At 38.6% G+C, this 23,008-nt stretch overlaps 2 protein-coding genes across 2 annotated transcripts in view; both read right to left on the reverse strand.

Moving 5' to 3' along the window:
* Window positions 1–23,008, reverse strand: part of LOC136239477 (perivitellin-2 67 kDa subunit-like) — a 186,582-nt gene that overhangs the window by 119,408 nt on the left and 44,166 nt on the right. The window lies entirely within an intron of this gene.
* On the reverse strand, window positions 34–758 carry LOC136239227 (uncharacterized). Its single transcript, XM_066029955.1, has 2 exons — window positions 103–758; window positions 34–61 (listed from the first exon to the last, which is right to left on the reverse strand). The coding sequence occupies exons 1-2, from the start codon at window positions 756–758 to the stop codon at window positions 34–36; spliced, it is 684 nt and encodes a 227-aa protein (XP_065886027.1).

The following is a 23,008-nucleotide window of genomic DNA, read 5'->3' on the forward strand; positions in this document are numbered from 1 at the left end:
GGTTTGTCAGTCTCAGGATCAAGTTGCACTTGGTCAGCTGGAGTTGGCCATTTGTGAGTGGCTACAAACAACATGATTCCTGCAAATGAGAACACATCCAACTTGACACCATATACAGGCTTGTTTCCTAAAGCTTCTGGAGCCATGAAATCCACAGTTCCTGGAGCTTTGGTCAGCTTGCTCCTTGTGCTTCTGCTGTCAGCCTTCACCACCTTAGCCACTCCCAGGTCGGCAATCTTAGCAACTGGGACTTCCCCCTTACCTTTCTTCAACAGAATGTTATTTGGGGACAAATCTCGATGGATTACAGCAGGTATCAGAGCATGAAGATAACTCAAACCTTCAGCTACATCAAGCAATATCGTGCCTTTCCTCATCAGGGCGGTTTTGGGCAGCTTCTCCATGTAGGCGGTCAGGCTTTCATCCATCAACTCCATGATCATGGCGGGGATCTTGGAATCTTTCTGCGGATAATAGATTCCTAAAAACCGAACGATATTTGGATGCTTCAAGACACTGCAGTGGTGACACTCGCGAAGAAAACCTTCCTTGACGTTTTTCTGCTCTTGTTCTCCTACCCCTTCCACAAGGATCGAGTGAATCTCTTTAACGGCGCAAATATGTCCACAATACTTTACTGTGAACACCCTGCCATAAGCTCCGCGACCTATCTCTCCACCGGCTGGCTTAATCTCAGACTTGGATATTGTAAGGTCTTTCAACCCCTCGCTGATTGCGTTAATCGATGCTTCGGCCATTTTTGCTAAACAAAAGAGGGCGGGGCTAATATTTCACTGCAACGTGCATACAGTAGCTAGCTAAAACTGGACTGTCACGGGCGCTCAAGCTCAAAATGGTGTTGCTATATATAAACCCATACTACACAAAATTAAGTGCAACTGATACAGGAGCATAGGAAGCATGGGTGCTTGGGCACCCATAAATATTTCCAGTTGCATAACTAATGGGTGTCAGCACACTGTACTATATATTACTGAAAAGATCGAGATTCTCTAATAGAGCAGTCAATGACTCTAATAAAGCAGTCACGTACGCTGGTGACCTTTTTTTTTTTGGTCTTCAGCTTTAACACTGGGCACCCATAAGTTAAATATCTAAAGTAAAATATCTAAGTTAAATATCTAAAGTTATACACAGTAACAAAATATTTCAGCATATTTCTAGCATCAAGGGTCGAGAAAACTTTCCAGCCAACATGACTTACAATGATGACTGTGTATCCTCAGACTCAGATAAAGCTCACTACTTTTATTCTATATTTTCCACATCTGATGATGTACCAACAAATGAAACAGATTATCAGCCCAGATCTCCCATTGTACAAGACATTAATTTCTCTAATTCTGATGTCCTTGAACTGCTCACAACCCTGGATGTCAGTAAAGCATGTGGTATTGACAGCTTCAGTCCAAAAATTTTTAAATATTGTGCCCTACCATTACTTCAAGTGATTTGCCATCTTTTTCGTACAAGTTTATCATTCAGCACCATACCCCAGGACTGGCGCACCCACTGTGTGATTCCCATATATAAATCTGGAGATAAGACTTCTGTTTCCAACTACAGACCCATTTCACTGTTATGTATTCTCTCCAAGGTAATGGAAAGATTAGTGTACAACAATAGTATTGATCATGTACAGAAACTCTCCACTAAATGCCAATTTGGTTTTCTTCCCAAAAGATCTACATTACAACAATTGTTGGTATTTGCTAAAAACGTTTTAGAGCCTAAATGTGAAGTTGATGTCGTGTATATGGATTTTCGAAAAGCATTCGATACAGTTTCTCACGATCGTCTTTTACAAAAACTATGGGCTGTTGGAATAACTGGAACAGTTTGGAAGTGGTTCCAAGCGTATCTGAAGCAACGATACCAATGCGTCAAGGTTGGGGACTCATTTTCAGATCTATGTAATGTTTTATCAGGAGTTCCTCAGGGAAGTGTCCTTGGACCCTTACTGTTTGTCATTTTCATCAATGATTTACCCGAACATATTCAATTCGCAATTCCCTTTATCTTTGCAGATGACACCAAGTGTCTATGTAAGATTAGATCTTCTGATGACACTGAGAAATTACAAACAGATATCAACAATGCCTTTATCTGGAGTATTACATCAGAACTATTTTTTTTTAAATTATTCCAAATTCGTTCATCTTCGCTTCTGGGCCAAAGACTCATTAGACCATTCAATTTATAGCATTAATGGACAGCCAATCCCTCGTTTATCACACCACAAAGATCTTGGGGTAATATTCACATGTGACTTCAACTGGACAGCCCACTATTCATCTATTTCTGCAAAAGCTTACAAAATTTTAGGTCTTATCAGGAGAACTTTTAAAACCAATTGTATGGAAGCCAAGAAAAACTTGTACATCTCATTAGTAAGATCCCAACTAATCTACTGCTCACAAATGTGGAGACCGCAATTAATAAAAGACATAACATCACTAGAACGCCTACAACGAAGAGCAACTAAGTATATTTTAAATGACTACACCTCTACCTATAAATCCAGACTGGAACAACTAAACCTCCTACCACTAATGTACATCTATGAAATAAATGATCTTATGTTCTTAATAAAATCATTGAAATCGCCATCAGACAACTTTGAAATTAGAGACCATATTACCTTTACCAGTAACTCTACTAGATCAGGGACACATCACAAGCTAACCCATCCTAGAACAACATCAGCGGTACAGCGTCACTTTTACTTCAATAGAATCTCACGACTTTACAACTACCTCCCAGTTATTAACATTTCATTACCAACTAACATTATCAAATGCCAATTAATCCAACACTTATGGACTCATTTTTACAATAATTTCAATTCTGATCGAGCCTGCACTTTTCACCTTCTTTGTCCATGTCATTGTTGCTCCAGTGTGCCTATACCTGTAAACTTCAATGAACTGTAACTATAATTCTGTAATTAACGGTAACTAAAATTGTTTATTTATAAATTTTTTTTTTCACCTTGGATGTCAGCACCTGTTGCTGGAATACCTTCAGCATGCAATTTTGATTTTACTTGCACGCATGCTGTAAAGCTAAATAAATAAAAAATAAAATAAAATCTTCCTACGCCCCTGTGGTACTTAACTACCAGCTCAAACCACATGTAACAAAAGTAAAAACTCCCTCCTGGCCATGTTAATTGTGACAATTATTACAAAATCATCAACATAACACATTACTCCTATAGTGAGTATCTACACTCCACAGCTCCTGGTAGCCTCAACTTCACTGCTTTGTTGGATGTCCACTCCAGTGAGGTGCTGTGTTATAGTGCTGTGGTCATGTTATATGATTGGCTGCTTGAGGAGGAGGAACTGCTATTGGCTGGCCATGATTGGACACATTTTGGGGAGGAGCTCATGATGCTTCCAAACAATCCAGACACCAACTACAGTAACAAAAATATTATGCTATGGATATAACAAAGTTTCACATGGAAAGTTGTAGTTTGTAGGTAATTGCAAAATAATATTATTAATGTTTAAACGTCACTTTAAATCCTGTACGTATTTTAACATTAAAGCCAGGCTCAAATAAATGCTGCGTGGATCCTAAATGAAGGCCGGGGCACTACCTTAATACAAGGTCCTGTACGAAATAATATAATAGGTTCAAGGCTTAATGAAACTCATGACTTGACAAGGAGACGATGTTTTTCAGTTCCTTCAAGCTGAGCTAAACATGTTGTGATGAAAAAATGGCTAAGGCTTGAAATAGGCCATGATAACTGTGTAACTTAAGGTCCTCTATTATATCATGAAGTCAACATCATTATCAGCACTCAGTTGGCTTCAAGCAAGTGTCTTGAAATAAAATGTTACAGGCCAGTCAAGGAGAGCCAGAAGCGGCAAATGAAGAAGACGAGGTAACAGAACCAAAAGGAGAGTACGGTAGCTTGCTAGCTTCACGCCTTGAGGGCTCAGTGTGTTGGTAGCTAGCTAAGGGCATATACAAGTACCTGTTATCAAAAAAGAAATGCCACAAAATAGCATGCAGCTATACACACTAGTCCTATGCTTTAATTGGGTATAGCTAGTAAGGCTATACATGCATGTTTATCTTCTCCCAATTAGAACTTTCCATATGCAGTCTCTGATGTGTAGTTGAGATTATCCATTAGACAAGCCACATGCAACAAACACGAGAATGCTTTAACACTAACTTATAAATGTATCAGAACATATTTTTGCTTAGACCTTAGCTAGCTACCAACACACTAAACCCTTGAGGTGTGACACTAGCAAGTTAATGTATCTCACACTGTTACACATCTTTCAGTTCTGTTACGTATACCTTGTCTTCTTCTTCATATATAACACTCCTTAACTGGCCTTTAACATTTTGTCACAAGTCACACACTCGAAGCCAACTGAAACCAGAGTATGGTTTCCATAAAACGCTGCAATCACACAGATACTACAAGGCAGCTATTGTATTTTGTATTTTTGCATGTCAGCTACAAATACGGAGTCGGTATTTTTGCATGCTTTATATTCCGAATCATTTTTTGGTGTGTCACAAAACACAAGTCAGTTTTAGCAAGATGGTAATTTTATGTGTCTTTTAACTACAAAACACTGATGCGTGTTATAAAAAGAAAACCAAGTCAATTTTTGAATCAAAATAGGCATAATTTTGAAATAAATAGCACACTATAATAATACTAGGGCACATTTTAAACACTACTTCATCATGGATAAAGCCTTCTGGTATACAGGCTCTGCCTTTACCAAGTACTTTATAATCATAATGGCTTTACTAGATAAGACCAAATGAAGAATTTTAATGTCCATTAATATACTGGTAAAGATGACCTTGCTTTACAACCTTCATACAAGACAGTAATCTTGATAAACTTCTGGTTAAGATAATTCTGTTTTAGATAAACTTCTGTTTTATAAGATCTTGCATGCTCTAAGGAATGTTTGCGTTGAGCTGGATCCTCAAAAACATTTAATAACTCATAGATGCAATTACACATGATCTTGAAATTTGGCTCATTTGTAGTGCTGCTTGACCCACTAAAAATATTTCAAAATCTTTTTGTTCAAATGTCTGACATAATATTTACAGCCAATCAAAATTTTCACCATACATTTCCTATGAAGAAGCCATACATTTCCTCCAAACTTGTAATGGAGCCAAATTGCACGTGTCTGTTGTTGACACCTTGGTTGTTACCATTAATCATCTAGTTGGCTGAAATATTTACTCTCTTGAGAAAAAAATCCACTTCTAATTTTTTAAGCTATTTTTTAGGATCCAGCTCAACTTTTACATACTATAGTGTTGCCACGATACATTGATAGTATCGCTATAACAAGGTGGTGATATGAGTAGTGAACGTCATGATAATGACAACATACAGGAATAGCTATATATAAAATACAAGATAAGGTAAGGGGAGCCTAGACTCAGGGGTACACAACTACCTGAAACACAGATAGCTGGATCCCTGGCAAGACAAAACTGTAAAATACAGTACACTATTACAACATTAACTAAAAAACAATTAAAAGTTCCATAATACCCTACAGTTCTGACGAACGAGCATTGAAGATCCTATAGGAGCATGAAATAGCAACACGAGCAGCTTGTTCGAAAATAGATCTAACCGAGTGTTTTTGTAGACAACAGACTCTACATAATTAGATATTGTTGATTATGATATAGCCAATCAGTTATATCGATGGTTGCAAGATAGTGGCGCTGCTTAGTATAATGATGTGGAGGAGGCCAGACACACAGTATTTGGCATTTAATTTTAAGTTATGTGTTGATGGTGTAGTGTGGTAAACAAGCCAACCCGAAAGTAAACTGGGAAGTTTTAAGATTTCTGTGTAGTGCCAGCCACTTGTCTCAATTGTAAAGCAGTAGCAAAATGCATTTAAAACCTGATAAACAAGAGTAGCTTTTGCTTGTGGTATACATCCAAAACAGTATGTATATGTTTGTCTTGCAAAATAATGTTACAGTTAGTTCTACAAGGGCGGATCCAGGATTTTACTAAGGGGGGTGGGCACACAGGTAGAAGTCACTCCACAGTGTGCAAAGCACACTCTGTGAAATGTGAAGCATGAGCCCTCTAGGGGGTCTGGGGGCATCCCCCCCCCCAGGAAAATTTAACGTTCTGAGATTGAATTTGGTGACAATTTTGACTGAAATTTGTTGATAGTTGAAACATTCGAAAACTGAGTTAAAAACCAGAATTAGTGTAAAGGCCTAGGCTGCTCCATAAGAAAAATTTGAAAATTTAACATTCTGAGATTGACTTTAGTGGAAATTTTAACTGAAATTTGTTGACAGTTCAAACACTGCCACTGAGTTAAAAACCATAATTAGTGTAAAGGTCTAGGCTGTTCCCTAAGAAATTTTGAAAAATTAACATTCTAGGATTGAATTTGGAGACAATTTTGACTGAAATTTGTTGATAGTTCAAACACTGGAAGATGCTGAGTTAAAAACCAGAGAATTAGTTTAAACTGCTTTCTAATAAAATTTGAAAACTTAACGTTGCGAGATTGAATTTGGTGGCAATTTTGACTACAATTTGTAAATGCTTATGAAAATTCAATGCTGGAAGCTACAGAGCTGTTAGTAGCCATAAAGTCTATAAAGAAATTTCAAAAAATTGACTTTTTGAGAATGATTTGGTGCCAATTTTGGCTGAAATTAAAATGAAAATTTTATAAGGTCCCCTGCACAAGCATCACGAAAACTTTAAGGATATAAATAATCCTGGCATTTGGTGTGCAGCTGCATCTCCAGAGAATTTCTAAATATAGTCTCTAGGGTGTTGATAGAGTCTCAATTTAGAACAGGTTTTTAGTTGTTCAAAATGATAAACAGTGTTTTTATAATTATGTTACTCTTGACTGTTTTGTTAGAGTAAATGACTGCTCTATTAGAGTATCTCAATTTTTAAACGTAGAGGGTGCACCTAGTTCTCCTTGTGCTTTGCCTATATGGGTAACAATTTGCTAGAGACAGATTTATTATTATTAAACATAGTCATAAACTGCATAAAAACTGTTTGAATTATGTCTAAAGTGCCTAGCTATGTTCAATGAGCAACACTGTAAAAAAAGCCTGAGGGGGGTGGCACTGCCCCCCTGGATCTGCCCCTGTTCTATATATGTTCATATCATGACATAAACCTTGGTGATATATGATATAGAGTTTTTCTATATCACGGCAGCACTAGCTCTAACATACTATGTTGGGTGGGTGTGGGTGGTCTTGTTTTAAGGTACACATGATCACTACTCCAGATGTTGTACCATCAGTCTTCTTGTCAGTCATGTTGCCTTAGTAACCAGGGATACATCAGCAGTGATGTGGACTGGAACATACCAACTGACTGACAAACACATACCTTGGTGACAACTTGTATATCACCACAAGTCCCTCCTAGTAACCAACAAGAAATATGACACTATTATATGCTGTATTGTACTTCATAGGTGGTGGAGATGGGGGGCCATGGCCCCCCATTTTTATGGGACACTGTTTGCAAGAAAAGATTGAGATACTCTAATAGAACAGTCAGGATTTGGATACTCTAATAGAGCAGTCACAGTATTCAGAGAAACAGTGTATATTACCAATTATGTCTCCTTATGTATAACTACACATATGTAGCTAATAACTACGTATGTATGTGTAGTTATAAATCTAAACCAAAACAGCCATGCAAGCTGTAAAAAAAGAGTGCGGCCCCCAAGGTGAAAAAAGATGTGAAATCCAAGGTGGCGGTCAAGAAATGGCTGTGATGTAATGGCAAAAATTTTAATTACGACAATTCAGGTGAATTTGTGTATACAAATATTTCATCAGACAAAAGCTATACACACAATTATTTCCTTTCTTCCATGATTCATTACAAGTAAAAAGGAAGCAGTATCAAAGCCATATGGCCAGCTTTGTGACTTGCAGTACAAAAAGAAGTGATATCTAAACCAAAACAGCCAAGCTGTAGAAAAGGAGTGCGGCCCCCAAGGTGAAAAAAGATGTGAAATCCAAGGTGGCGGCCAAGAAATGGCTGTGATGGTAGGTTAATGGCAAAAATTTTAATTACGATAATTCAGGTGAATTTGGTACTGAATCCTAATGGAGGAGGCAATTTAACATTGAATGATGATTATCACATACTGTAGTTAATAAGGTGACTTCTTACATAACTGAACTGTAGCTGAAACTCTCATTGTTTGTAGCTGAATTTTTTCAGGGTGATTTATTTCTAGCTGAACGTTCTACAGGATGATTTGTTTCTAGCTGAACTCTCTACAGGGTGATTTGTTTGCAGCTGAACTCTCTACATGGTGATTTCTTTGTAGCTGAACTCTGCAAGGTGACTTGTTCAAGCTGAACTATCTACAGGGTGGCTGAATTCTCTACAGGGTGATTTGTTTGCAACTGAACTCTCTACAAGATGATTTGTTTTTAGCTGATCTCTCTATAGTGTAGCTTGATTGTAGCTGAACTCTCTACAGGATGGTTTCTTTGTAGCTGATCTCTCTACAGGGTGACTTGTTTCTAGCTGATCTCTGGATGACTTGTTTCTAGCTGATCTCTGGATGACTTGTTTCTAGCTGATCTCTGGATGACTTGTTTCTAACTGATTTCTCTACATGGTGACTTGTTTCTAGCTGAACTCTCTATAGGGTTATCTGTTTGTAATTAAACTCTCTACAGGATGGTTTCTTTGTAGCTGCTCTCTCTACGGGGTGACTTGTTTCTAGCTGATCTCTCTACATGGTGACTTGTTTCTAACTGAAGTCTCTGTAGAGTTTTCTGTTTGCAATTGAACTCTCTACAGGATGGTTTCTTTGTAGTTGATCTCTCTACAAGGTGACTTGTTTCTAGCTGACCTCTCTACAGGGTGATTTGTTTCTAGCTGATCTCTGGATGACCTGTTTCTAGCTGATCTCTCTACATGGTGACTTATTTCTAGCTGAACTCTCTATAGGGTTATCTGTTTGTAATTGAACTCTCTACAGGATGGTTTATTTGTAGCTGCTTTCTCTACTGGGGGACTTGTTTCTAGCTGATCTCTCTACAGGGTGAACTTGTTTCTGGCTGAACTCTCTAAAGATGATTTGTTTGCAGCTGAACTCTCTACATAGCTGAACTCTCTACAAGGTGATTTCTTCTAGCTGATCTCTCTACTGTTTGATCTGTTTGTAGCTGAACTTTCTACAGAGTGATTTGTTTGCAGCTGAACTCTTTATATGATGGTTTCTTTGTAGCTGAGCTCTGTACAAGGTAACTTCTTCTAGCTGATCTCTCTATAGGGTGACTTGTTTGTAGCTGAAGTGGTGATTTGTTTGTAATGGAACTCTCTACACGGTGATCCTTCTAGCTGAACTCTCTACAGGGTGATATGTTTGCAGCTGAACTCTCTACATGGTAGTCTCTTTGTAACTAAACTCTCTATAAGGTGATGTCTTGTAGCTAATCTCTCTACTGGATGTCTAATTGATCTCTCTATAGAGTTATAACTTTCTCTATAGAGTTATAACATGTTTGTATAGCTGAACTCTTTACAGGGTGGTTTTTTGATTGGTTGCTGAACTCTCCAGCTACACGGTGACTTGTTTGTACTACAGAGTGACTTGTTTGTAGCTGAACTCTCTACAGAGTGACTTACTTGTAGCTGAACATTGCATAAAGTAACTTGTTTGTAGCTGATCTAGATGAACTCTCTACTGGGCAGCTTTTTTGTAGCTGTACCCTTTACACAGTGACTTGTTTGTAGCTGAATTCTCTACAGAGTGACTTGTTGTCTCTACAAGGTGACTTGTTTATAGCCGAATTCTCTTCAGTGTGACTTATAATGTTCTGAATCTCTACAGCAACATATTTGTAGCTGAACTCTCTACAGGGTGACTTGCTTGTAGCTGAATTGTCTATAAGATTAATTGTTTGTAGCTGAACTCCCTGCAGAATAACTTGCAATGTATTATAATTCTATAATAGAGTAAGTTATAAACGTAGCTGAATGCTCTATTAGGGTGACTGTTCTGATTAACAGTTCTCATCAGGAGTTACTCAATGAAGCCAGAGTTCAACTGGACTCTATTCCTACGGCTCGCAAGCTCTACACAGCTAGCAAACACCTTGCCATTTCTAGAGAATTGACACTATGCAAAGAGAAGCTGGACACTCTCTCTGTTCAATGTAAATTTGAATCAAGTGCTGTTCTGGAAGCTGACTCTAAGCTGTGGAATCGACTCCTGTTGGGTTTTCATCCAGGCCAGCTTTCGTTTGTGCTGCGAGCTTCATCAGATACATTACCAACTCCGTTAAATTTACGTCGCTGGCATATACAAACTGGTGCAACTTGTTCACTTTGTTTGTCACCTCGTCCAACTTGTCACCATGTGCTAAATGGGTGTCCTGTGGCTTTGCAGCAAGGCAGGTTTACTTTTCGTCATGATGCTGTTTTATTATGTTTGATGTCTGAGTTGCAAGCTTGTTTGGATAATGTAGAAATATTTGCTGATTTGGATGGCAAACGTGCGTCTGACTCTCCTCCTGCCACCATTCCCCCTGCTGTACTAGTGTGTTCTCACCGACCTGACATTGTTATATATAATGCAGAAATGAAATCTGTTGTACTTCTGGAACTTACCTGCCCATTTAATTCTCGTGCTGACCTTTCTGCTGCACGAGAACGTAAGCAGGAGAAGCCAGAATATCTGCAAATTATTGCTGAGCTTGACCGCTTGGGTTTTGTTAGTCATTACCACACAGTTGAAATTGGTTGCCTTGGCCATTACCTTACAGAGACAGTAACATCTATGAAAAGAGTTTCAAATCTGAGTTTTTCCAAGACGAAAGCATTGCTTGATAGAGCAGCTGCTGTGGCTATAACTTCCTCTCAGAGAATCTTTTATGCACGTAGTAATCCAACCTGGACACTTTAAGTTAAGTTTTGTAGTTAATTATTTTTGTATGTATCCTTGCCATGCCTACGCGGATCTTATCTTTGTAGTCGCATGTGTCCGAGGCTCTGTATGTAATTTTGTCATTTCATCATTATTCTGATGGTTTCAAAACAAAAAAAAAAAAAAAAATCTCGATCTCGCATATGCTACACGTAGTCTGCTTTGGAATCAGAACTCAGTGGCTTGTACTTCAATTCTTCTGTACTACTGCAAGGACTTTCTATGATAATTATTCCAGCTACACACCGATTTTCAGCTCACTACTCTAAGCGGTTTGCCTGGTAAGCGTGAAAACTAATAGTTTTTTATTCATAAAAATCGATCGCGTAATTGTGACACACGTTGGGTTTTGTGTCATATCTCGATGGTCTTTGACTGGATTCCTTTCAAACCACAAAAAGGCACTCCTACGATAGTTACTCCATCTACATAGCAATTTTCAGCTCATTCCTTCAAGCGGTTTACCCTGTGGGCGTGACAGACCTTCGACCTTATTTTACGCAAATAATCGGTAATAACTCCGTGAATGTTCATGGGATTCCTACCCAACGTGGTACTGAGATTTGCCTTAATGAGCCCTTTAAGCAGGGGCGGATCCAGGAGCTGGCAAGGGGAGGGGCACAAACAGGCTATTATTATTATTATTATTATTTACCTATAGCTACTGTACAACTTCAGAAATGAAGAAAAATGTACAGAAAAATCACAAAAAAATTATTCAATACACTATAAATAAATTATAATTTAATTATAGATTTAAATACTTCAAGTGAATTAGAGTCTTTAGCTAGGTTAGGTAAATCATTCCAAAGTGAAATTGTTGCTGGAAAAAATAAGAACCGATATGAGGTCTTTGATGCTTGCAATGAAAAGTTGTAGCTAAGTGGTTGGGGAGAACCAAATTCTCTATTAATTTTGTTGCTGCATTTTTGAAGCAGCAAATAATCACCTCTCACTGTTGATTCTTGTCATTTTGGTCTTTGCAGATGGTGGTAAAGTCTTAAAAGCTGTATTAAGATCTTTAAAAACAGCAACACGATAATTATTTTAGAGGCGCTTAGTAGACACGAAGGTGCTGGATGACAATTTCACAGCTAGTTTTGACTGATTCACTTTGTAAATGCTAGTAAAATGTACATATTTTCATGAATTATAAATTGATTTTGGGTTTAGTATTAATCAAAAGAAGTAGCTAGAGGCTAGCTATACACAAAGGGGGGAATTTGCCCCAAATACCCCATCCCGGATCCGCCATTGCTTTAAGTGTGCCAAATTTCAGCCCGATTGGAGTACGTATTCATGTTTTATGGCGGATTTTGCAAAGTGTGCGAAAAGAAGTAGAAGAAAAAACGAAGAAAAAAAACCCTAGCTTTGGCCGCTCGTATCTTAGTCTCGCGGCGCCTGACCCTAACAAGAGGGTCTGGTGAAACTGTGTACAAAAAGTTTGAGCGCTGTAATGTTTATTGGATGACGTTTACCTGTTACGTAAGTGCACTGCCTACGTCACAACATCCATTCAACCAGATCCGCTTACAGCATCACAAAACTAATAGCGCTACTTTATTTAGTCAACATTAAAACGAACCCAACAGAATTGTATGGCTGTTTTCTCAATGAGTTTAAGCGACAGAGTCACCGGATGTAATTAACATTCCATAGATTTGCTACTGATTTCTTAAACAAATTATAATTTATAATTCTTTTTACACCATCGGATTTTGTTAAAACTGCAGGCCCTGGGTATATCTGGTGAATTGCTTGGTTGGGTTAACTGTTTTCTTACCACACGTTCTCAGAGGGTTGTTGTAAATGGTCAGTTTTCAGAGTGGCTCCCTGTGGCGTCCGGAGTTCCTCAGGGCTCCATTTTGGGTCCTCTGTTCTTCATCTTATATATTGATGATATTAGACACGTTGTCAAGCATTCGTCAATTAGATCTTTTGCTGATGATATTTCACTCTATTCTCGGGTGTCGTGTTATGATGATTGTTTAAAGTTACAGGAGGATTTGTCAAGTGTCTATAATTGGTCTTTGAAGTGGCATCCTAAATTAAATCCAAAGAAGTGTGAAGCAGTTAACATCACTAATAAACGCCATCCAATCAACTTTGAGTACTTTATTGGATCTCATCCAATTCCATGGTCACAGAAAGTTAAATATCTTGGCATTGTAATCAGCTCAAAACTTAGGTGGAATGATCATTGTCGATATGTAGTCAGTAAAGCTACTAAGTGCCTGAACCGTATACGCCGTGCTATGTTTGGTTGTACCCAAGCAGCTAAAGTTAGTGCTTACAAAGCACTGGTTAGACCCTACCTTGAATATGCTTGCGTAGTGTGGGCGCCGTACACAGCACAGGATATTAGTTTGCTGGAATCAGTGCAGAATAGAGCTGCACGCTGGATTAAAAGCTTTTGGGATGCAGCTGCTCAAAAATGGTCTAAGTCGTCGTCGGTTTGCATCAGTGAACTGGGATGGCCTTCACTTAAAACACGTCGAAGCTATATATCTATCTGGACTCTCTACTCCATTTATCATAAAAGAACTGCCATCAATTTCTCAAGATATTTTCATTTTAACACATTGGCTACGAGGTCACATACTTTGAATTAAATCTTGCGTCGTCAACTATCAACGCATTTCGGCACTCATTTTTTGTGACCACACCTTTTCTTTGGAACTCAATTCCTTTTGAAATTTTATCTCAAAGGACTGCTGGCAGTTTTAAGACTAGGTTAAAACATTATCTTATTTTGTAATTAGGTTTATTGATTTTGTAATTATTAAGCAGTTCATGTTCCTTTTGTATTTGTTTGTGTGTAATTGTACATGTGAATGTATGTTCTGTGTTGGGGATCACCTTGTACAGGCAGTATTGCCTTTTGTGTTACCCATCTTTGGAAAAATTGATAATAATAATAATAATAATAATAATACTTAATTAACTACTTAACTTAACTACATACTATATTGCACGTATACTCTTTCAGAGTCCTGCAATTATAATAATAATAATAATAATAATAACCGTAATCCGCGAATCTTTTGAAATGTACGCATTACATAATCAATTTGAAATGGAGCGATCTGATTGGAGCCTCCAACATTCCGGCAGCGCCAAACTTTTTGTACACAGTTTCACCAGACCCTCTTTTTAGGGTCGGGCGCCGCGAGACTACTCGTATCTCGGAAATGACTGGAGCGATTTTCTTCAAATTTGGAATGTGGACTCCCCTACCTAGCCGGCACTTCTGCAGCAACTTTGGTTTCAATCGGATAAGGAATCACGGAGCAACAAAGGTGTGAAAATCGCATTTACTTTCTTCCTATAGAGCATTTTGAACACGTGATCTTCATTACGTATTTTAAAGTTTCGCCAACGCGTCCACTATATTGGTGAACCACTGTACCATCATAGATAATGTATGTTACATGGATTGGAAACGTCCGTATTATTTACATAGTGACGTCATGGGCTATCCTTGTTTCGCTGCGCGTAAACTTTATGCAGTGGCGTAGCCAAACCCGGGAAAGCCAGGGCATTGCCCGGGCATCAGACTTCTTTGCCCCACCATCAGCTCCTAGAGTAATTATAAAGACGTGGGCTGGATAGCTCGAGATTTTGCTAAAGTTACTTAACTAGTCACTGCACAACTTATACAACACTCACCGTGCCATTTTCGCCGATGGTTTCCTTCTTCGCTGTGCCTAGAGTCACGGCACCGTGACTGGTGCTAAAGTCACGGCGCAGTCAACCAGAATTCTATCTCTAATCCTAGCTATGGAGTAGAACTAAATAATGTATTTCTTGATCAAATTAATGATATTGGCCTTAATCAATTTGTCAATACTCCGACTAGAAACAACAACATACTTGATCTTGTACTTTCTACCTCATCTACCATATTGGACTTAACTACTGCACCAGGAATGTCGGATCATGAGGCCGTTGTCTTCCATCATAATATAGATAACACAAATATTAATACTAAATCTGAACACAAAGTTGCTTTATACCACCGAGCTAATCTTGAGAATATTAAAAGAGACCTACTTGAATTTCAAACTTATTTTCTTGGGAATGATCCTTACTGTAAAACTGTCGAACAAAACTGGACTGATCTAAAAGGTGTAATCAATGACTGTGTTGCAAAGCACGTGCCATACAAAACTATACGTTCCAACTCCAAATTACCATGGATAAACAGAGAAATAAAGAGGGATATGAAGAGACGCAAACAATTATACAACATAGCTAAAAGAACCAAATCTAGTAATGACTGGAATGCCTATCGCAAGATTAAAAACTCTATAAATAGCAAGATTAAAGTAGCACACAATAATTATTTTAATAGAATGTTTGACAACTCATTTAATGGAAATCGTAGACAATTTTGGAAGTATATTAGAGCAAAACGTAAGGACTACCATAATATCTCCACCCTAATTGTAGATGGTGAATCTATCTCAGATACAAAGAGTAAAGCCAATGCATTAAACAACTATTTTGAGTCAGTCTTCACTAAAGAAAACTTATCTAATATCCCTTCCATGAATGGTTGCAACAACCCTGTGAATGCTCTGCCTACTATGCCAAGTATTACATTTTCAGTGGCTGGTATCCAACATCAATTATCCCTATTAGATACCAACAAAGCCAGTGGGCCAGACAACATTCATCCATATATCTTGAAGAATTGTGCAAACGAAATATCTCCTATACTGCAAGTTATATTCACTCAATCACTAGACACAGGTATACTACCTTCCGATTGGCTCATGGCCAATGTATGTCCAGTTTTCAAGAAAGGAAACCGTACTAGTACCGCAAACTACCGACCAATATCATTGACTTCTGTATGCTCCAAAACTATGGAACATATTATATATCATTCCGTAATGAATCATTTAAACTCTAATAGCATTCTCATTGATACCCAGCATGGCTTTAGATCCCAGCACTCTTGTGTTACCCAACTTATTTCACTGATAGAAGACTTGTCACATGCTCTAGACCAACAGAAACAAACCGATATCATTCTCCTTGACTTTGCTAAAGCGTTTGATAGTGTCCCACATCAAAGACTATTAGTTAAATTAAGACACTATGGTATCAACGATCACATCTGTCAGTGGGTCAATACTTGGCTGACCAGAAGGTCACAGCAAGTAGCTTTGGACGGTACTTTTTCTGACTCAATAGCTGTTCACTCAGGAGTCCCTCAAGGGACGGTCCTCGGCCCTTTGATGTTTCTTCTATACATTAATGACATAACAGAACATGTAAATTCGCCACTACGGTTATTTGCTGATGACTGTTTACTTTACAGAATTATCACCACCAAGGAGGATGCCATTCAACTTCAGCATGATCTTGATCAACTACACGAATGGGCAACTAAGTGGCAATTAAGATTCAATGTAACCAAATGTACTATTATGCGGTTTACCAGATCATTATCGCCAATCATTTTCAACTACAAGCTAAACAATCACAACTTGGGTACGTCAAACCAACACTCCTACCTTGGTGTTATATTGGACAACAAACTATCATGGTCTCCACATATTAGTAATATAGCTGCTAAGGCCAATAGAACATTAAACTTTTTGAAACGCAATCTGAGTTGCTGCTCATCTAACATCAAAGCAACAGCCTACCTTACGATAGTACGACCGTCAATGGAATACGCTGCAGTCATCTGGGACCCATACCACCATAACAATATTCAACAGCTAGAGAAAGTACAGCGTAGGGCAGCTAGATGGGTCCTAAATGATTTCAATCGATTCAGCTCAGTCACAGCTATGTTACAGCATCTTTCTTGGCCAAGCCTTCAGCTGAGACGTAAAATATCCAGATTACAAGCACTTTTTAAAATTATACATCAAGATTATTCACTGTCAATTCCTCTTCATTTTATTTCAATGACAAGATCCACCAGACTATATCACCCACATCGTTTTATTCTACCAAATTCATCTACCCATTCATACCAACAGAGCTTTTTCTCCAGATCAATTAAGGATTGGAACAACTTACCATCTTCCATCATTGAGAGCAACAATATTGACTCTTTTTCAGCGGAACTGCAAACATTGTATGGAACTCTATAACTGTAATCTTTGTAACTACGTAGCTAAATTCATTTTATGATTGCTTTTTTTTCCTGAGCATATCAGCTGTGCTGTCTGCTCAGTAACAATAATAATAATAATAATTCACACAGTAGTTGTATGAAGGTAAGTTTTTGTTGAGTTTGAGGCGAGCTAGGGTTGGCAGAGTCTAGTATTCCCCGAGCATGCGACTTTAGGGCACGCGCCTAGTAGTATTCCCCGAGCATTCAACTTTAGGGGATGCGCCTGGTAGTATGCCCCGAGCATTCGACTTTAGGGGATGCGCCTTGTACTTTAGAGTTAGGGTTAGGGTAAGGGTTCAGGTTTAGTTTCTTCTTTATTGGTGTTATTTACATAGGCTTCTTTCTTCATGAATGACATATATAAAGTACAAACTAAGGGAGTAGGGTAGCTGGAACCGCAGTGATACACTGGTAGAGCGCTGGGCTAGAGTATGGGACGTCCTGGGTTCGATCCTCGCTTTATCTAAACTTTTTTTTTTCGTTTTCTTAGGTTTTTTGTCTAAGTTTTTTTTATTCACGTGATTGCCGTGACTCTAGGCACAGCCTTCCTTCTTTTTTGCTAAACAGAGATGGGATTATCCAAGGGATTTCCCTACGAGAAGTTGATTGTGCACAAATAGAGGAGGCAATAAATAGAAGCAAGATCATGTGATTACAAAAAACCGCGCAGCATTGTGGCAAGGAGTGAAGGACAAAGAATTGGTTTCACTATAGTGGGCTGGACTGTTTACATTTGGATTAAGTGATCACGGTAGCTATTGGTGTGGTCAAAACTCGGGAGGCAAAGCAGTCTAAAGGTATTTGTGAAATTAGCACCCATCTATCTGTGTGGATACTGCTCAGTTCAAACGGTATGGAGTACTTGTTCAGTCAGCAATTCTTTTCTTTTTGTTTCTAGGCTAACAACTGTAGTGGCAGAGCATAGTCATCACGTGATAGAGCGCCTCGTGCTTTAATTCAAGAATCTTTGTAGTCTGGTATTAAGACACATGTAACTAGATGTATGTAATATGTTAGAAGGCCAATAGCTAGCTAGGCGTTCGCTTCTTAATAGGTTGATATTAGTCATCTTGCATACAGTAGTGTAGGATGATACATAATGCATTTTTAAAATGTTATATTGATGTCCATATGAAGATGGGCATGTGTAGCTACGTGTGTTGCATGGGAAATGGCCTGCCCACCCATTGCCCAGGCATGGCGAAAAGTCTGGCTACGCCACTGACTTTATGGCCTCGACAGGAGGAAGATTTCGCTGTACCTGTAACCAGCAAATTAGTGTTTGTTGTTTACAGCTGGGTTAGTTACCACCTACACTAATTGGAGGCTGGACTGGGTAGGGACGCTGGAGAGTAGTAAACAATAGCGTAAGAAAATTCAGGTTCAAAGGTGAAATATGGGGTTTCAAAACGGTTGTGCAAATTTCCTGAAGAAACAGAAAGTGTAGCATTGTTTCTTTGCTGCTGTTTACACCACTTGTAGCAGGCAGAGTGTAATAGGCTAGCTAGATATTCACTGCTTCGCTGTATATTTCCACTACTTCGATATAACTTCAGAAAACAGGCACTACTTTGTGCTATTGTTTAGCTCAAGCTGAGCAGTACTGTAGCTTAAAATTTATTTCAATGTATCATACATTTCTTTGGCTGTGTAAATGCGGTGACGAGAAGTTGGCAAATAGTACTGCTGTTGAATTATTATTATTATTATTATTGGTAATACTGTGCAGACCTCTATTAGAGTATAGTGCACAGGTCACAACATGCATACAAGTATACAAATTAAATAATTGCTAGTTTTTGTTTGAACTGATCAATATCATTGGAGTCAATCACATTTTGGGGTAGATCATTCCAGATTTTGATTGCCGAAGGGAAAAAGGAGTACATATAAGAATCAATCCGTGTCATTGGTTGCATAAATCTCACATTATGACCTCTGGTACTATGTACAGTGGATATGGATGTCAGAAACGGATTTACTGGGATGTCAATAAGGTGGTTAATTATTTTAAACATCATTATGGCTTTCAGTTCATCTCTGCATCGTGCAAGTGTAGGCCAATTAAGGTCTGTAAGCATTTGCGTGACACTAGCGTAACGGGAGTAGTTGCTGGTCACAAATCTAGCTGCTTGTCGTTGTGTTCTCTCAATCATATCAATATCCCTCTTAGTATGAGGTGCCCAGACAACAGCTGCATACTCTATAATTGGCTTAACCATTGCTTTGTACAACCTGTCCTTAATTGTTGGTGTACAATTGTGGAGGTTACGCTGAAGAAAACCTTTAGTTCTGTTAGCCTTGGAAGTTATTTGTTTTATGTGTTCTGACCAGGATAGATTTTGGCTTATTGTTACACCCAAGTATTTGGCATGGTTGACTTCCTTGATTGGTTTATTTTGAATATTATACTGAGCTAGTATTGTGTGTTTCTTGTTAGCTATCCTAAGAAATTCGCATTTTTGTGGGTTAAACACCATTTTCCAATTGTCTGCCCATTTTCCCAGTACATCTAAATCCTTCTGCAATTGATTGCAGTCCTGTTCTGTGCGAATGGTGGCATAAAGTAATACATCGTCAGCGTATAACTTGATTTTGGATGATATGTTATTTGGTAAATCATTTATGAAACAGAGAAACAAAAGTGGAGCAAGGACAGTACCTTGAGGAACACCAGAGGTAACTGCTGTTAAGTGGCTCTGTTGACCTTCAACCACCACACACTGAGATCTCTGCAGTACAAAGTCTTTAATCCAGTCAAGTAAATTACCTCGGATACCGTAATGGTGGAGTTTATGGAACAGGTGTTGATGGGACACTTTGTCGAATGCCTTTGAAAAATCTAGTAGTACGACATCGGTTTGATCATTGTTATTTAAACTTTCGGCAAAGTCATTGATTGTCAATAGTAGCTGAGTTTCACATGAGCGACCTTGTCTAAACCCATGTTGTTGATCACACAGAAGATTATATTTAGCAAAATGGGAGTAAATATGTGAATAAACGATGTGCTCTAACAGTTTTGAACAGATACATGTTAATGAAACAGGCCTATAATTGCTAGGAAGAGAACGATCACCCTTTTTAAAGAGTGGTACAATATTTGCCCTTTTCCAATCTAAAGGTAGCGAACATTGTTGTAATGAGGCTTGAAAAATGAAGGCTAAGGAGGGAGAAATAATTTCTCTAGTTTCTTTCAGTAGACGGGCTGGTATTCCATCAGGTCCACAAGCTTTATTGATATCCAAAGATTGCAGCAGCTCACCAATTGCTATTAGCTAGTGCGTACCTGCCATTGTCACCTGTCGCAAACAATATTTCTCCCAGTACCCACAGACACGCTGTGTTCTTGTTCAGTACACAACGCAACACAATAAACAATGTAAAAGGAATGTCCACGCCTACGAACCGGCCTTCAAACAAGCCAGAGAAAGCCAAACAGCCACTCAACAAGTTCCCAATGTATTGGCGCACCGTAACTAGGATAGGAAATAATTTAACTGGCGTTTCCAATCCAGTAGGAACGCATACATTATCTACGGTACCATAGATAATAGAGTAAAAGGGATAGGAAACGCAAGCGATTTCCGGTTTGATTTCCGTTACGCGTGACTTGAGAGGACAAGACAGTTATGTGCTCAAGCATGGGAATTAGTGTTCTAAGCAGCGTAAATAGTAATCCAACAGACTACAGCAAGTATTTAGGCCTTTGTAAGAGATTTTGGCGAGAGAATTCAGACCGTAGATTTTGTAACAAAGCGTATCGCGTTAACCATAATTGTTACACGCTGTCTCATGGTACCTTCATGCCTCGTCCATACCGCTTCTTTTATAGCCGGTTCCACTTTCGAATCTTGTGGTAAGCTAGGCGTGTCACCAACACAGTCTGTGCCGCTGCGTTGTACTGCAAGGTGGTTTAAACTTTTGGCAGGTTATATAGAGCCGGTACCGGTTACACTGTTTTGCCGGCTATTTTGCCGGCAGTGGAGGGTATAATACTTAGTATGTTACGTGCATTAAAAAAAACTTGTACAAAAAACCTAAGAAAGCGAAAAGAAAAGTTGTCTAAGCGAGGGTTCGAACCCGGGCATCCGTACTCATAAGCAATGTTTGTAACGATTATACCACCGGTGCTGCAGCTAGTCATATTATTTAGTTTCTACGTTATAAACATCCGACTGAAGTGAACAAGAGTGAAGAAGAAACCAAAGCTGAACCCTAGCCTACCCCTAACGCTAAGGAACTACTTTTCGCATCCCCTAAAGTTGAATTCTCGGAGCAACCTACTAGACGCGTGCCCTAAAGTTGAATGCTCGGGGCAACTTACTAGTGCCGGCACAATAGCTGTTAGTGTTTGCAAACCGGTACCGGCTAAATATACACTTCGTAAACGTTTGGTAAAAAATGGAAGATACTTAGTCGTTTCTTCAAGCAACAGTTCCTGTTTTGCTCTGATATTTCCTCTGGTTCTCTCTGTTAAATGGTAAGGAATAGGTTTATCACAGTTAAAAGGATAGAATATATTTACGAAGAAAGTAAAGTGGTTTAAAGTAATTTTTGGGCCGTTTTTTTCACTTTCAAGCTCCTTTAATTTTGCGCATAATTTGCTTGAGGGTTGGTACCCTAGTTCCCTCGATTACTTACTTGAGTTCATTGTAGCGAAGTTTCACAGTTGTTGGTTGCAAAATTCTGTCGTTACAACAATTTGTTTCTCTTTGATACAAGCGCACCAAGCGTAACGAGTATGTTCGTGACGTAATACACGTGTTAGGCGCAATCTGTGAATTATTATAATTTGCGAAGTTTATAAATTTCGCTGCGCATTTTGTGAATTCATAAAATGCGCAACAATTTATAAAATTGTTGCGCAATTTGTGAACTACCGTAAGAGCTGCGCATTTTATGAACTCTTTGGATTCTGGTCCATTCAGTGTACCGCCGTTACGTTCTTGGCTGATCAAGTGCGTATTATGGCTGCTTTCAGAGAGGTGTAATAAGCCCCACAGATTGGGAAGTTTGCTGCTCTGCCCACAGATTGCAAATGATGCTACCAATAATTATTGTGTTTACGCCTTGTTATTAATGATTCTAATGGTCTGATGTGATCCAATTTTTTCATTTTCTTTTATATTTATTTATTTAATGCTTTATGGTGAAAAGTGACACCAAAGGTCTGATGGTAACTTGCACCATCAGCCTGCCTAAATACAAAATTATCTACAATTATATAATGTTATGTTGATTAATTATAAATGTTTGAAGTTTGTGACTGGAGGTCTGGATTGATGACAGGTTCTGCAAGGACAAAGGAAGTGAAAGGTACAGTTGTTGCTCTCGTCAAAATTCGTTAGAAAGTGGTTCCATAAGAATGATTTAAGCTTAGATTTGAGAGTAGAATATGATGTGTTTATATCCATTATCGGCATGGCATTCCACAAAGATGGTAACCGATGGAAATAAGAATGTCGAGCTGTGTTGTTAAGGTGTTGAGGTATCAAGAGTTTATTGCTTGCTCCAGCCCTAGTAGTAGAAGAGTTGAAACTGATAAAGTTGTTGATGTTGAACTGGTAGGTTGGTGACTTTAGTGACTTGATAGCAAACAGTATGTCCTGCAGTTCAAATATCTATATGAGGGGAAGGAGCTTCAGGTTAATTAGACGATCTTTGTAGCAGCTGGTGTAGTCATTAAGGATATGTTTAGTGGCTCGGCGTTGGATTCTCTCAAGGTTAACAATGTCTTTCATCAAATGTGGTCGCCACGTCTGAGTACAGTAAAGTAATTGTAATCTTACCAAGGATACGTACAATCTAACCAAGGTAGTAGGTGAATGATTGCAGACAAATGTCCGTCGAATTAGACCAAGTG

Source organism: Dysidea avara, chromosome 11 (genome assembly GCF_963678975.1).
Source record: "Dysidea avara chromosome 11, odDysAvar1.4, whole genome shotgun sequence".
Taxonomy (NCBI): Eukaryota; Metazoa; Porifera; class Demospongiae; order Dictyoceratida; family Dysideidae; genus Dysidea; species Dysidea avara.